General features: G+C 40.6%; 1 protein-coding gene across 1 annotated transcript; it reads left to right on the forward strand.

Annotated features, from left to right (window-relative positions):
• The first annotated feature begins 51 nt into the window (after nt 1–51).
• On the forward strand, nt 52–10,766 carry nlk1 (nemo-like kinase, type 1). Its single transcript, XM_017681759.2, has 11 exons — nt 52–1,765; nt 2,954–3,083; nt 3,689–3,744; nt 3,930–4,036; nt 4,657–4,742; nt 4,856–5,065; nt 6,044–6,145; nt 7,181–7,267; nt 8,435–8,633; nt 9,126–9,219; nt 9,817–10,766. Exons 1-11 carry the CDS (start codon nt 1,452–1,454, stop codon nt 9,863–9,865), a joined length of 1,434 nt encoding a protein of 477 aa, XP_017537248.1. The 5' UTR covers nt 52–1,451; the 3' UTR covers nt 9,866–10,766.
• Nucleotides 10,767–16,192: the final 5,426 nt, after the last annotated feature.

The following is a 16,192-nucleotide window of genomic DNA, read 5'->3' on the forward strand; positions in this document are numbered from 1 at the left end:
GTCTACGTCTGATCTCTGCTATCTTTTGCTATTCAGTGTCGTGAAATGTATCCCAAACGCATAAAAAGCTGAAAGGGCAGTGAATGGTTAAACGTCGCCTCCTGCCTTGTTTACGCCGGTGGTCCTACCCTCCCCCATTCTCTCCTTTTCACTTCGCATCCATCCCCCAACTCCTCCTTCTGCCACTGTTTCAAACAGCTGATTTCAGGAAAGAAGGCGAAAGGCATAGCAGGACTGAGGGGAAATACTGCGACAGCGATGGAGAACACCGACACGCATCCATAACGCCTCTCGGTTGATTACAGCTGGACTGCTGCAGTGCTGGCTCTACCAGCGGAGTTGCTTAGAAGCGAGTTTGCTAAAAGCTAACTTTGCAAACATCTGTAGCTTCGTTAGCTTGTAGGAAGCTAGTCCTTTCAGTATTTCCCTTTGGAACAGTTTGCTCAGAGTCTCGTGGGTTGTAGGTTTTAAAATCACTCTCTCTCTACTGATTTAATGAAGAGCCGGGGCTTGCAATGTAATCTTTTTTTCGTATGAGGACCAGATAAACGGCATATATAGGTCGCGTTGCAGTTTAATTAGCCGGCTAACCTAGCTAGGTAACAGCTGGTGGGAGTCTAGGCTAGCTGAGTGCTGCTGCTACTGACCGGGGTTCATCAGTTTCCCCCTTCAGCGAAATATCAGGGATTTCTTTTAGTTGGTCTGAAGCTGCAAAGCAAGTCGAAGCGTAAGACGTAGCTGGCTACTCAGGCAGCCCTAATGCAGGAGATTCAGCTCAACTAACCAACGATTTACGACTGACTTCGTTTCTTTCCTGCTGAGCTAGTTTGTTAGTTGTAGCTACTAAGACCGTAGCGAGCGAGCTAACGTTAGCTAGCAAACAAAGATGATCGGAGCGGAGTGAATCGACTCCAAGACGTCTCATTATCTACAAAATAAGCCAAATAAGTATTTACCTGCACGCATTTCACTACATATTAATCGTGTTAGTTTCATACAGTTAGTTATTTGTACAAAGTTCACAGACTTGATCACAGTGGTGTGATTAGCTGACTAGCTAGCCTAACTGTGCTAAACTGCTGTTCAGGGTTTGACCAAATAACGTTACATGTCTGTATATCGTGAGTTATTTTGTCTTTTTGCTTCACGATACAAGCGGAAAACGCCGTAATAATTTAGTCCAAGTAAAGTCATAGCTACCTCATCAAGCCCATTAGCTAACGTTAGCTAAGTTAGGTTAAGGTAATCAAGTTGTGTCCAGCAGGCTGTTCCAGCAGGTTGGATTTATCCATCAGTGTTTACGTAAATCGGTTGCTTTTCGGTGCGAGCTTTAGCGTTAGCGTGCGTGCATTTTAGTCTTATTTATGAAAATACTTTTTACGTTTTAATGGGATTAATAAGCGTAGCTGCACATCGCCAAACCAATTCGTCGGCTGGCTTGCTCTAATAGAATGGCATTCCATGGGTCCGCTCGGCCAGTCGTGTGTGGTAACGTTAACTTGTTCCCTGGATCGGAGTTAGGCCACAAGTATTTCTGTGTGAACAGCACGACTGGTTCTACCTCCAGTGGACTAAGCGCGACCCAGAACCCAGCTGGGCCGGAGCAACCCACAGGAACTCCTAGACACCCGGCATCTCTCGGCGGAAGCACAGGCGGAGGAGCCGCGGTCCCGCAGCCTCACAGCAACCCGGCCAGTGAGGTACCGAGTCCGGCTGAAATGGAGCCCGATCGACCAATCGGTTATGGAGCCTTCGGCGTCGTCTGGTGAGTGCATCTTTTTGTGGAGTTAGTATTTACAAGATTCAGTATAACGTCTCGTGCTTCCAAAATGCCTGGAGTATTTAACTGTCTTAAGATATAGGTAGTTCTTCAAGGGTTCTTTAGTAAAGCGAATGGTTCTCTTTATAACCATGAGTTCTATATATTATAACATTTCCTGCCTGAATGTTTTTTTTCTTAGTGAAATGGCTCTTCAGATTGATGGAGGATGTGTTGAATGATTTTTTATATAGAACCTCTTTGAAAAGGGCTATAAATAGCACCGAAAATGTTTTTTCTGTTGTTAGAACATCTTTTAAAAAGATGGTTCTTCAAGGGTTTAGTGAAGAAAATGGTTCTATATAGAACCATGAACATTCAGAGAATCCTTTGCATGATTTAAAGGGTTCCTCAGATTAATGAAGAATGTGCTGAAAAAGGTGTTATATAGAACCATAGACGACACATTTTCCATCAATCTAAAGAACATTTTTACGATGCAAAGACCTCTTTAGTCATGCAAAGGGTTCTTTGAGTGTTCATGGATCTATTAGAACAGTTTTCCTTACTAAAGATCCCTTGAAGAACCATCCTTGGACATTTTAGTTGTGTCTGTCGGCGTGCACATAAACATGTTACCTGACCGCATTCATTTCTATGAAATATTTGGATTGTCACATGTTCAACAGGAGTTTGGATAATCTGAAATTCTGAAAGGTAATGCGAAATTTTAAAATTTATTTTCAGTGACATCAAGCAGTTTGGCTCAATGGGGCACTTTGAAAGTTCCACACATTACATTATGAACTGAAAATGATTTTTTTATTTTAAAACATATGTAAAGCACTATGTTTTCATTAATGTCCTTTTTCCGTGAGCATGTATGCTAGATAACATTTTGTGTATTTGCTAATTTTACATGAAAAACAACAATGATGCTTTCAAGCTTTGTCCACAATCAAACCTTGTAGAAAAAGGTTGTGAAAAAAGTAGTTGAGTGCCTTTTGTCCTAGACTTAATTTTGACAAATGATTTTAAAAATCAGATTAAATTTTCACAAGTTACAAGCTCTAAATGGCACCCAAGTCATGGACTCAAGTAACACCTAAATTGGTTATTAATGTGAGTACATTCTAATGATGTACACCTCGTCATCTGGCCTTTCACCATTGGTAATGTGCCTTTTCCCTCCAGGTCAGTGACAGACCCTCGGGACGGGCGGAAGGTGGCCCTGAAGAAGATGCCCAATGTCTTCCAGAACTTGGTCTCCTGCAAGCGTGTCTTCAGGGAGCTGCGGATGCTGTGCTTCTTCAAACATGACAACGTGAGTTTTAGGTTGAGAGGATGTAGAAAGGATAGAGGGATGGATCTCATGTCCTTTCACGTTACTCAGCCTATGGTTTCTCACACCTGCGTCATAACACCGTTCATACACTCAGCAAAAACATTTAGTTCTCTTTCATGTTACATAGCCTACAAATTCCCACACCTGAGTCATAGTACCCTTAATACATTCAGGAAAGGAATTTGTGCCTTTCATGTTACATAGCCTGTAAATTCCCTTACCTGAATCATAATTCTCTTCATACATTCAGTAAAGACATTCATGTCCCTTTAATGTTGTCCAGCCTACAAATTCACCTTTGGGTGTTTTAAAGGAAATTATTATTTGCTGTTTTTGAAATGAACAGAAGTTGCTCAATGATATTACATCCAAAACTGCAACTGGTCTCTAATACAAATATCTAGCAATATTGAGAGCTGCAGTCATATTTTTATATTGGGATGGTGTGATGTGGAATAGATGTAAAAGATTTTTGGTTCGCTATACATTTATTACATGTGCCCATCAACAGTACACAGTTGGTGGATGTTCACGGTTGATTCTTTTGGTGGGTGAAGTTTGATTATGTTGATTTGTGTTTGCAGGTGTTATCTGCTTTGGACATTCTGCAGCCTCCACAGATTGACTGCTTTGAGGAGATGTATCCTTTACAAATTGAGTGTCATTAACTTTTTACTAACCAGAAAGTTTAGGTGAGCATATCGCTGTAAATATTTGGACAGTAATTTCATAGAAGGGGCATATTCTCATTTGCTGTCACTCTAGCTGTCTGACCTGGATATTGTATAGAGATAAATATGTTCCTTAACTCTAGTTGTGCTGTAGATATGTGATAACGGAACTGATGCAGAGTGACCTGCACAAAGTCATAGTGTCCCCTCAGCCTCTCACCACTGACCACATCAAAGTGTTTCTTTACCAGATACTCAGGGGTGAGTGAGAGTAAAGCCTGGGGCTGGGTTGATATATAATAGCATGCTGTACCTGTTTGTGTCTGTGTTTGCATTTTCAAAGAGGAGGTTATAAAAGTAGTTTACAAATCAAGTCGGGAGTAGTTTTGCAGTTTGAAAAGCATCATATTTTCAGTAAAATAAACCAGATACATACTGCATACTATTCTAATGCATGTACAATGCTAATATTCTGTTTCATAGATTTAAAACCATTTGTAGAAGTTCGCATTAAATAGATCTGTTCAGAATGCTGAATAGAGCTGTATATGATTTTTATACGTAGATGATTCCATTAGACCTGTGTAACATTTAAGAATGGACTTGTATATATAATTCCAAAAAATATACTTGTTGAATCTCTTGAATATATTAATATCATGTGTGGTTCCAAACATTTGAATAGTAGTCTGGCTTAACGCAATGTCCATAATGTAGTTAGTTCTGGGAAGTTTCTGTTCTGACTTTAAGGCTAATACAGCCATCAGTGTGACCAGGTGATTTATTCTTAAGATGTCCTAAAAGACCTTTGAAACAGTGTTGTGTATATATTGACCAGTTTGTTTAAATTAAGACTAAGGGAGATGTTATTACTTTTTCAGGCTTGAAATACCTGCACTCTGCTGGTATCCTGCACAGAGACATCAAACCAGGGAACCTGCTGGTCAACAGCAACTGTCTGCTCAAGGTACATACCAGCTCATTAATGCTCAGTTAGTTGCTCTGGTAGATTGCCATTGTTTTAATTAAGGTCTTCTTTACCATTTTTTTTACTTCTGTGCTCCTTTTTTATTTGATCAGATTTGTGACTTTGGATTAGCCCGCGTAGAAGAGCCTGACCCCTCCCGTCACATGACCCAGGAAGTGGTGACGCAGTACTACAGGGCCCCGGAGGTTCTGATGGGCTCTCGGCACTACGGCCCAGCCATAGACATCTGGTCTGTGGGCTGCATCTTTGCTGAGCTGCTGGGTCGTCGCATCCTCTTCCAGGCTCAGAGCCCAATCCAACAGGTATTGTGCATTGTGGATGCCTGCTCATTTAAGGTTTCTTCTGAAATCAAGGGTATTGATAGGGAGTATGTCTCCCTTTGCTGCAGTAACAGCCTCTGCTCTTCTGGGAAGGCTATGCAATAGTTGTTGGAACATTTCTGTGAGGATTGAATTGCATTCGGCTGCAAGAGCATTAGTGAGGTCAGTTACTGAATGCATTGGATCTGCGTCACAAACACTAACCCCAGTTCATCCGGAAGGCACTTTATGGAACTCCATCATTCCAGAGAACTTAATTGCATAGCTCCACAGCCCAATACTGGGGAGCTTTATACTCCTCTAGCTGATGCATGCCATTGAGTTGTGACCTTGGGCTCATGTGCGGCTGCTCCAGTGCATCCCGTTCTCTTGGCAGTGCTTTTTCTATAGTGGTTAACGTGTGAGTAATGTATTTTGTTCAATAATTCAAGACAGACATTCAGGAGAATGGGACATAGTGGATCATTTCGGCGAGAAGTTTTCAATTTTTGATGCAGTTTTTAAACTTTTTTTTTTTTTTTTTTTTTGGTACTTTTTTGAAATTGTTAAAACCACGCTGATTAGTGTGTTGTGAAATGTTACCATGGTGTACATGAAGTGGAGCGCAGTTAGACAGTAGTTTGACACACACTTTTCTCCCACTCTACTTAAAGCAAAGACCTAATTTTACACTTGGTCACTGTGCACCAGGGTGCACTGCTTGTCTCTGATTACTATTACTCTGATTCATTTGTTGACAAAATTAGATGAATGAAGTAGAGTTTAGCAGCAATATCCAGTTAAGTGCTCTAATTTGGGAAAATGTTACAATGATAAAGAGTTTGAAAGAGCAAAATAGGAGCAATTCATTTAGGCAGTGGGTTTGGCAAGATTAAAAATATAAAGTATAATAAGAAACCTGCTGAAATTGTGTTTCTGTACTTCACCCCCCCATCTTTTGTTCCCACTATCTGTCTGTAGCTGGATCTTATAACTGATTTATTGGGCACTCCTCCACTGTCTGCCATGGCATCTGCATGCGAGGGCGCTCGAGCGCACATCCTGAGAGGACCTCACAAACCGGTAATATGTCTTGCTTTCAGTAATCTACTTTGCAAAATGTTTCTCTAATCTGCTTTGCTGTTACCTAGACCACACAGGAGCCGTATAACACTGCAACCATTCGCTGTTATGATGCTTTTGCCTGTGATTAGATTGGAGGTTCTTAGGCATCTAAATGGTTTTCTGTCCTGTGGACAGAGCTATAAACTGAGCAGTAAATCGTGAAATTTTCTGTGCTGGTGCTGGCAGTATAAAATTAGGACCATGTCTGGGGAACAGAAAGTGGCAAGGGGCCAAGTTAGCTAAGCCAGACACTATCTGTGCATCACACACAGGCCTGGTTTTCCAGATCCCTGGACTAAGTGGATTTTATTAGCCGCTTTTAATAATTAGCCCATTGAGAGTGTATGTTTTGGTTAAAAAGTATTTGTGTAAACAAACATTGTCCAAAGTGAATCTTATAACCTACACTGTGAATCAAAATCCTTCTGAGATGCCTTTTAAAGGAACAACTCTGGCAAAAAAAATGAAATCAGTGCTATATCCATTGTGAATATCCTTATTCTCCTCCTGCAGTGGTGCTGCAGTAGTCTTTAGAGTGAGATTTTTAGATGTAAAGGCTGTTTCTCAAACATTGGAGAATTTTTTTTTTTTTTTTTTTTTTTTTTTTTAAAACATCTTGAATTCTGTCAAGCCAATTAGGCATGCTGCATGACTTTACACAGGCTAGGTTTATGCCCCGTTAAAATAATTACTGTTTAGTCGACAAGAAATTAAAAGAATTTCAGTGTTTAAGATCTAAACGCAATGCTTTTTCCTGAATGTGTTTTCAGAAAGTGTTGCAGAAAAACCTGAACTTTTGAATGTTTGTGCTCCTGGAGCATTGATCATTTTATCGATTCCATGTTCTTGCTGATCATTTAGATAGTTGAAATATTTTTCAGTGAAGTGAGAACCTCAACCAGCTCAGTAATTTCACACAGCATATTGAGTGACGCAATGACTTATTGTTTGCCACTATTCACTTTTTAATTTTTTTCTCTCACTCTCTTGTAGCCCTCACTCTCTGTTCTGTATATGCTGTCAGACGCGGCTACCCATGAGGCAGTTCATCTTCTGTGCCGCATGCTGGTCTTTGATCCAGTGAGTAAACACGCACCCCTCATTATCACCAGCTTCTGTGCTGATGGCATTCTTCATATTTGTGAGTCACTGGGTCTTGTGGGGAAATAGGCAGCAAAGTCATCAGTATCAGTACCAGAGTTTGGAGTTGATTGCAATTAAAATGATGTTTTAGTTTTAGTTTGTGTTTGTTAGTAGGTTAGTATGCTAATGCAAACATTCCCAATAAAATAACATTTTTGTGATGCTGACTGTTGGTCATTGAAAACATTGATAAAAGTAGCTAACCTCTTTTGGTCATAAAATGTTAAGATACTAAAAGTAGTTGCAGTAGTCATGGATTTTTATAGCTGGTTCTGATTCCATTTTCTTCAGAGCTAAATTGTTTTACTGAATTTCATTATTTTTTTACTAGCCTCAATATAAAAATCACTATAAACAACTATTTAATTACATTTACTCTTTTGGTGGATGCTCTTATCCAGAGTGAATTAAAACTGTAAACAAGATACTGAGAAATATAGTGTTAGAAGTCTTGCCTGAAGTATCTTGTTGGTGTAGCATAGTGTCCGTACCAATGTGGTGGTTCGAATCCTAACCTGCTGCTTGGGGAAGAGTGGTGTTACCAGTATTACTAACTGTGCTGCACAATTTCACCTATTTGTTGGTATTAAATGGGTCAAACTAGAATTTAAAATTGGTAAATGAACAATTTGTTGCATGTGTAAATAAAATTTTTCGGATGTAATTTGGAACAGTCCGTTGTACATGATTTATGCTCTGACATTTGGTTGTATAGGTGTAGCAGCAGCATTCAGATATATCTTGAGTGCACTTACCTGCCCAACATTGTTTACATGATAAAATTACAGGTCAGCCAAAATCAAAGAAATAAATCAGAGCAAATGGGCTCCCATGTGGTGCAGCTGTCTAAGCAAAGGCCCCAAATATAATATTTGTATTTAGGTTTAAGTTGTGCTGTTAATAAACTGCAGCTAGAAATGCTTAACATAAGTCAAAACATGACAAATATTTGTCAATATAAAAATTACAGTATAGTACAACAGACGTCCCACAATCTATATGAAGCTGCTGGCTTTCAGTCTTTGAAAATACAAATCATCTTTGATCATAAAATGCTATGTAATGGTTTGAGTTTATGTATGTAACGTGTGTTTGTGCATGCAGGCTAAGCGGATCTCAGGCAGCGACGCTCTCTCTCACCCGTACCTGGATGAGGGCCGTTTGAGATACCACACCTGCATGTGTCAGTGTTGTTACTCGGTTCCCAGCGGCAGGGTTTACACCCGAGACTTTGAACCACCTGCCGAGCGGCCGTTCAGCCACAGCTACGAGGAGAGCATGCTCTCTGTCTGGCAGGGCAAAGGTGACTGGTCCTCTTTGTATCTTTTTGCTTTCTCTTATCATCTCGTTGTGGTTCTTACCCATAACATTTATACATGCACACTGCTGTTCTGTTTCAAAATAGTTTGTCAATTTGCAGACAAGCAACGCCTGACATGGTTATTAACCCCCCCCCCCCCCCCCCCCCCCCCCCCCCCCTTTTTTTTTTCATGCTGAACAAAACCTGGTGTAATCCAGACTGTTCTACTCCAGTCTGCCATTTTAACTTGAGTTTTGCTGGGGCAACAGAACCCTATTAATAAAAGAGTAAGATGAATGTAGTGTTTGAAATGAACTAAGTAACAATAATCATTGAATGAATTTATAAAACCTCTCAATTCATGTGTACACAAGTAAGAATGTGAAGGGAATAACACTGTTGAGGTGAAGGCAGCACACATTCTCTGTCATTTACCAGACAGCATTTTATTTGTTGTTAATGTTCATGGGTCTGTTTTCACTCTTTTTCTCTCAGAGCTTATCCATCGTTTCATCACAGAGCACCAGCAGGGCAAACGAGTGCCTTTGTGCATTAACCCCCAGAGTGCGGCCTTTAAAACCTTCATTAGGTGAGGAAGAGGAAGAGCGTAACGAGGGAACATGGATGGGGAGATAAAGTGCAGATATATGCCATCTGCTGGTTGTGTTGAAAACATTCTGAATTTTTCTAGGAATTAAATCAGTTAAACATGCATGCACATTATCTACAAATACAATCTACCACCAGAACATTTTACTGAGTCATATAACTGAAGATTAAAAAATGGTGTTGCTTTGTTGGAGGTGCAGTGGTGATGTCATCCACAGAACAGACTTTGTGGTTTTCTACTCTTTCTCTATCAGTTATTTTGATCATTGATATAATGCTAAGTATAACTGAACATGGGGGTGACATTGTATAGGCTGTAATTAACCTGTATTAGTCTATGTTTTGAACGCTAACAGTAAGGGAGCAATGGGACAGCTTTTCCTCCCTTTCGTAAACATTTTCCATGTAACATTAGGATGCTTGACTGTACATTAAAGCCTCTCTCTCTCTCTCTCTCTCTCGCTCTCTCGCTCTCTCTCTCTCTCTCTCTCTCTCGCTCTCTCTCTCGCTCTCTCTCTCGCTCTCTCTCTCGCTCTCTCTCTCGCTCTCTCTCTCGCTCTCTCTCTCGCTCTCTCAGATCCACTGCTTGGCATTCCTCGAAAGTATCCCGTAAAGAAGAGAGATGAAATGAAGACTCTGATTAAAATAGAAGGAGTAGTTAACCATAGGAACATGTGCTTGAGCTGACTGATGGGTCTGAAAGACTAGGCTTCGACACAGGAACATCCTAACATCCAAAAAAAATTCAAAGAAAAGAACTACAGTACCCGGTTCTGAAGACAATATTTCCAAGTGAGAAATATGCTGCTGAGAACATTTTTATACTGAGGATTATGAAAATAATGAATTTGTAAAGGAAAAAAAAACCTTCATGGATTGAACACAAAAACGGCTCTGATGAAAATGACACATTTGTGTTAAAGAAGTCCCTCAGTATTGTGCAATACCAATGTCTGAGGATGGGAGGTTTTGGTATTTTGTGGGCTCTAACTGCCATTCAGAAACTTCTCACTGTTCCTTCAATCTCTGAGAGTATGTTGTGTGTTCATGTAGAGGTTCTTAGGTAAGTAATTCATGTTCCCCTCACATCCCTCTCCACTTAAGCTCTTCCTGTAGGTTCTTTGTTCTAAACCATCATTTGTTCTAACGTTGGGTAGTTTCTGCTTAGCATTATGCTTTGAAAGTTTTTGCTTTCTTTTATGTTCTACTGCACTGTACTTGCTTTTATACTCGCAATGCCAGTTTTTACCTGATTTTGCCACTCGTTAGTTTAGGGTGGAGATTGAGTAACGTAAACTGAGGGAAACTGTGTCTGCAATCCTGAGAGCACATCCAAAAGCCTATGGGCTTTTACTTTCTCTTTTTGTTTTTTGAGAATGTGTCTCTTTAGTGATTGGAGTAAGGAAGTGCATAGTTCACTTAACTGCAATGCGATTTCAAAGAATTTTAGTTTTTACGTCTTTATTTTTAATTGTACTGTTTATTTGCCAGGTTGTCTGTCTAAAATGTTTGTCTTTTGGGGGGGGGGGTGGGGGGGGGGGGGTGTTGAGTTGTGGAAGAGATGTGCAGTCCAGAGTTGGACTAGTGTGTGTGTGTGTGTGTGTGTGTGTGTGTGTGTCTGTCTTCTGTCACCTGAAGAATCAGGTTTGGTCAGATAAGACGTGTGTGTGTTCATGAGTGGAGCGTGTTTAGGAGACATGCAGTGTTGTGCTGTTCACATTCTCATTACCTCAGTAGATCCACTGTGCACTGACTGTGAGTGTGTTTAGACTAAACCCAGTTATTAACCATGTACTGTACAGGGGTCTGTGCTAATATCTACATTTGCAGAGCCACACCACTGAACCACTACCCCTACAACTCGTCTATAAAAATATCTTCAGTCTCTCTCACTGTCTTGCTCCTTTACAGAGCCCTGTTGGTGACTTCCCTTCTTTAAGGGGAAATCCACCAATTTTACAAAATTTCTGCACAGTTCAGTCATTGAGAAGTACACAGTCATTCGGGGAGGTTGATGACAAATGATGCTTTGTAGAGAAACTTACTGACTTAGATATTTTTACAGTGGGGCTGATTGGGAGTATTGAATGGTTGTGATGTCTGAAATAGAAATATAGCTAATTTACTGTCAACATGACAAGGGAACGCCCCTGACACCTGTAGGTTTTTATATGTAGTGTTGATCATGGTAAAGCAGTGAGGACTATTGTCTTACATTACCTGTGCTTCTCTACTATGAATGCGATCTAGCATATTCCTATTTTATGTAATAACTTTGTGAGGGAGCTTTTAGACACAAACACTTCAAACGTCTGGTTCCTATCACCACCACTGTGAACAATTTTGACTCTTAAGTTTCTTTACAACAGAACATTTCACACCAAACCATTGAATTACTTTGTTTACATCTTAACGGTTTTTGAAAGATTAGTGGAATTCCCCTTTGATAAAAACAACCCATGGCCACAACTTAACAAGGCCATGCATTTTTTTTTTATATCATTTATTAAGAAAGGATGTCATGATGTCAACAGCAATCTCTCTCTCTCTCTCTCTCTCTCTCTCTCTCTCTCTCTCTCTCTCTCTCTCTCTCTCTCTCTCTCTCGGCTCAGTGGCTGATGGTCTTGTCTCAGATCGCTTTTGGAGGAAAATGCTGCTTGTTCATTTGATTTAATGTGTGTTTTTTTTTTTCCACTTTTAATAGTCTTGAGCTCAGGTTTCATATCACAGACTAGACTGTAAAACACGCAGGGACCCTCGTCCGGGCTGCGCCTTTGCGGCCGATTCCTGGTGCTGTTTGTGAAAAGACTCAGAAGTGCTCTAAAAGCTTGAGACTGTAGTGCATGTTGGCCACCACCGTGTGGCAGTACGTACCCGATCGCACAGCGCACTAGCGGACTGCTCCTCAAGAATGTCCCCACAAAAGGATCCGCATGTGTATATTTGCTTTGGGATTTCCAGTTGCAGTACTTCAGGAGTTTGATGATTTTACAAAAAACAAAAAAAAAAAACTAATTTGTGATGTTATTTAATTTGATCATAGGAAAAATACTGAGTTTTCTTCTACGTTTGTCAGTGTATTGTGACCAATTTTGGATTTTTTTTTGTCTGTTTTCATTTCTTAAGGTTATGTTGTTTGACCACTTTGCCGTTGTGTTGGTAGAAGATCTAGCAGTGTAGTGACATGAAGAGAAACGTTGGGTCTGGTTTTCTTGTTCTGACTGCCGACTACAGAGTGAAGTTTCGATTAATGGTGAGATTTGCATTAGTCATGAGATCATAGAACTTAGACATTTTATGATGAAACAGAATACTTGATATTTTGTGTTAATGACTATTATGACTATGGTAATATTGAGAACTTGTTTTAAAAGATGGTTGTTGATTATTTGTTGGTTTTTCATTTAATTTATTTTTTGTCATTGCATTTAACTGAAAATGTTTTTTTTTTCTCTTCGACTTTTGTGTTCACAACAAATACTTGAAATTTTTAAGAAAAAAGGATGACGTAGGGTGAAATAGTCAATAAAGAGAGACACTGGAGACAACGTGCCTCGTCTGCTGACTAGTAGTCACGGTGTTGTTTGTAGAATGGCTCTTTTAAAGGGGTTATCAGAGTTTTAGGGGGGGACCAAGAGATTTAGGAGAGTGGATTCAGATAAGAGTCCATGGTCCAAACCTTTTAACCTGCTTTTACGAAAGCGAGAGCCCACTGAACAAAGCAGGTCAATGGCAGCTATGGAGTCAGACCACATATATCTGAGGAAGCCTTAACTAAAGGCATGTGTAATCGTGCACCGAGGAACAGATTAATTGTTTACACCAATGAAGTTGTGGACACATTTTAATATTACCTTTGATGATGTTCACCTGCTCATCCAACATTTCTTCCACAATCAAGGGTATTAATAAGGGAATTTGTCCTTACGCTCATGTGGCGCTGCTCATCCTCTTGGTCAGTTCTTTGCTTTACACAGTCTGTTCACAGTTGCACACCTGTGTCAGGAGTTTGTGCTCTCAAAATTTGAATTCGCAAATTTGAAGGGGTGTCTGGATACGTTTGGATGGTGTATTTTGATCAGTATCCCCTTACAAACTCCTGACCATCTGCCAGATTAGAAACTATATTAGAAAAATAAATGCTTGTTATAGATAATCTGCCATTGACTGTCATTCAGCATCTTGTCAATGCATTCCTGATAATCACACACAAGCACTCCGCCATCTGTTTTGAGAAAGGCAAGCCAATAATGGGCTTTCTTAGAAACAGTAATCTATTTCTTCTACTTTGGCCTGAGAATGACCTTAGTAGTCTGACAGCATATCAAACACATTAGTTCACAAATTTGGGACAAAGTTGTACTGATCCACCATCTCCCTCCCTCGACCATCCCCAAAAGTTAAAGTCGCTGCAATAAAATTTTAATGGGAATTAAAATTTAATAACAATAAATTTAGACTAAATAGGTCATGTTCCTGCAATAAGCTTCATTTCATTATAGTTCCATGATTTTGAGGCCATACAAAACAGTATGTCAAGTCCAGTGAGTCAAAAGTATGTGCAGCCTTATTAATGGTTTAAAGTGTTGAACAATCCTCTCCATGGATCACCACCTTATCGGGGTGGAGGGGTTTGCGTGCTTGAATGATCCTAGGAGCTATGTTGTCTGGAGCAAAAGCTCCTGGTAGGGTCTCCCATGACACACTGTTCCTAGGTGACAGGTCAGACAAAGTGTGATCCATAATAACCCCTATGAAAAGACAAGAAAAGGATTTGTGTACCCTGCCCGGAACAGGGTTACCGGGGCCCCATCCTGGAGCCAGGCCTGGGGGAGGGGCTTGCCAGCGAGCGTCTGGTGGCCAGGCATTTACTCATGGTGCCCAGCCAGGCCCAGCCCAAAGGAGTTACATGAGCCCCCCCCTCCCATCGACCCACCACCAATGGGAGGGGCAGTAGTAGGGGTGCGGTGCTTTGTGGATCGGGCAGTGTCTGAAGGCGTGGGCCTTGGTGTTCTGATCCTCGGTTGCTGAAACTGGCCACCAGGGAGGAGACCCTGGGAAGACCCAGGACAGGCTGGCATGACTATATTGCCCAGCTGGCCTGGGAACACCTCGGAATCCCCCTTGGAGAGCTAGTGGAAGTGGCTGGGGAAAGGGAGGTCTGGGCCTCATTGCTTAGGATGCTGCCCCCACGACCCGAACCCCGGAGAAGCGGAAGATGATGGATGGATGGATGGATGGGTGTTGAACAATGTCATAATATTAGTTATGAATGAAAATACAGTAACATTCTATCACAAATCTTAATTCCAAAAAACAGAAAAACAGTCTGAGTGTTCCTCAGAGACTGAGTACAAGGATTTTAGGTATTTCACCCTCTACAGGGAATCTGAAGAAATGTCTGCATAAAGGGCAATGCCGAAAAACACACCTGAATGCCTGTGATCCCTCAGATGGCACTGCATTAAAAAGCAGCATGTATGAATATTGGCACATGGGCTTTAACACTTTAAGACTGTTCTATGCACAGTGGAAACCATGTGTGCCCAGAAACGCCACTGACTTCTCTGGGCTCAAACTCATCTAAGATGGACTGATGCACAGTGGAACCATGCATTGTTCTTTGAGTCTACCTTTCAGCTTGCTTACAGAAATAATGGACATCGTTTTTTTATGGTTAACTAGCTTTAAAGGCATCATTAATGTTTGAACTTTTAGTAACTTTTTTCTTTTAGATAACATCCATGTTTATTTCAACATGACTATAGCCAGTCACGTTCTGCATAATCAGAAAGTGATGGTCCTAGACTGCCTGCTTCCCTGAGAAACCATTGAAAACATATGGCACACTATGAAATGCAAAATATACCAATGAAGACCCCATTCATTTGCACACCTAAACACAGGTGTGATAAAACAATGGCAAAAAAAATCCACTTTCAAAATTTGATCGGTTGGTGTCTTTAGTGTTGTAACTTTTTTAGAACATGTTGGACGTATAAAATTTGGAATGAGCACGTATGTGCATATAATAGCAGTCATTACAAAACATTCCGCAGCTTTTTGGGAACGGATGTTTGTATGTCTTGAAAATCTGAGTAAAAAAGAGGTTTTACATTACTCAATCAATGCATTTGTGTTGCATTTTCCTGGTAAACCAGGACTTTTTTCCAAAGACCATCCTGCATGCATAAACACTGATCAGGCATAACATTGTGACAACCTCCTTGTTTCTACGTTCATTGCCCATTTTATCAGCTCCACTTATGATATAGGTGCACTTTGTAATTCTACAATTACAGACTGTAGTACATCTGTTTCACTGCATACTTTGTTCGCCCCCTTTTTCCCTGTCTCTCAGTGGTCAGGACCCCCATGGACCCTCTCAGCGATGGCTCCGTTGGTGGTGGTAGTGTGTGTTGCACTGGTACGAGTGGATCAGAAATAGCAGTGTTGCTGGAGTTTTTAAACACCTCAGTGTCACTGCTGGACTGAGAATAGTCCACCAACCAAAAATATCCAGCCAACAGTGCCCTGTGACCACTGATGAAGGACTAGAGGATGACCAACACAAAGTGTGCAGCAGCAGAGCCATCATCCCTGACTTTACATCTACAAAGTAGGAGTGTCTAATAGTGATTAGGAGTGGACACAGTGTTTAAAAACTCCAGCAGCACTGCTGTCTCTGATCCACTTGTACTATGCTGTATAAAATGAGGTCATTAGTGGGAGGGACACTGCAAATATGGACCTGAAACTATGAGCTAGCTCAAAACAAGCATTGTAAGCAACAGTATTTGGATAGATTGCATAATTACTTGGATTGTGTAATTGCAGGTTGCTGAAATAACAATAGCCTCTTTAAAATAATATTTAAATACTTGCAATAAGGCTTAACTTCTATGTTATTACACATGCATTAATTGCATACAATGAAGAATGTTTTCCTTTTG

The sequence above is a fragment of the Pygocentrus nattereri genome, chromosome 14 (assembly GCF_015220715.1).
Source record: "Pygocentrus nattereri isolate fPygNat1 chromosome 14, fPygNat1.pri, whole genome shotgun sequence".
Lineage (NCBI taxonomy): Eukaryota > Metazoa > Chordata > Actinopteri > Characiformes > Serrasalmidae > Pygocentrus > Pygocentrus nattereri.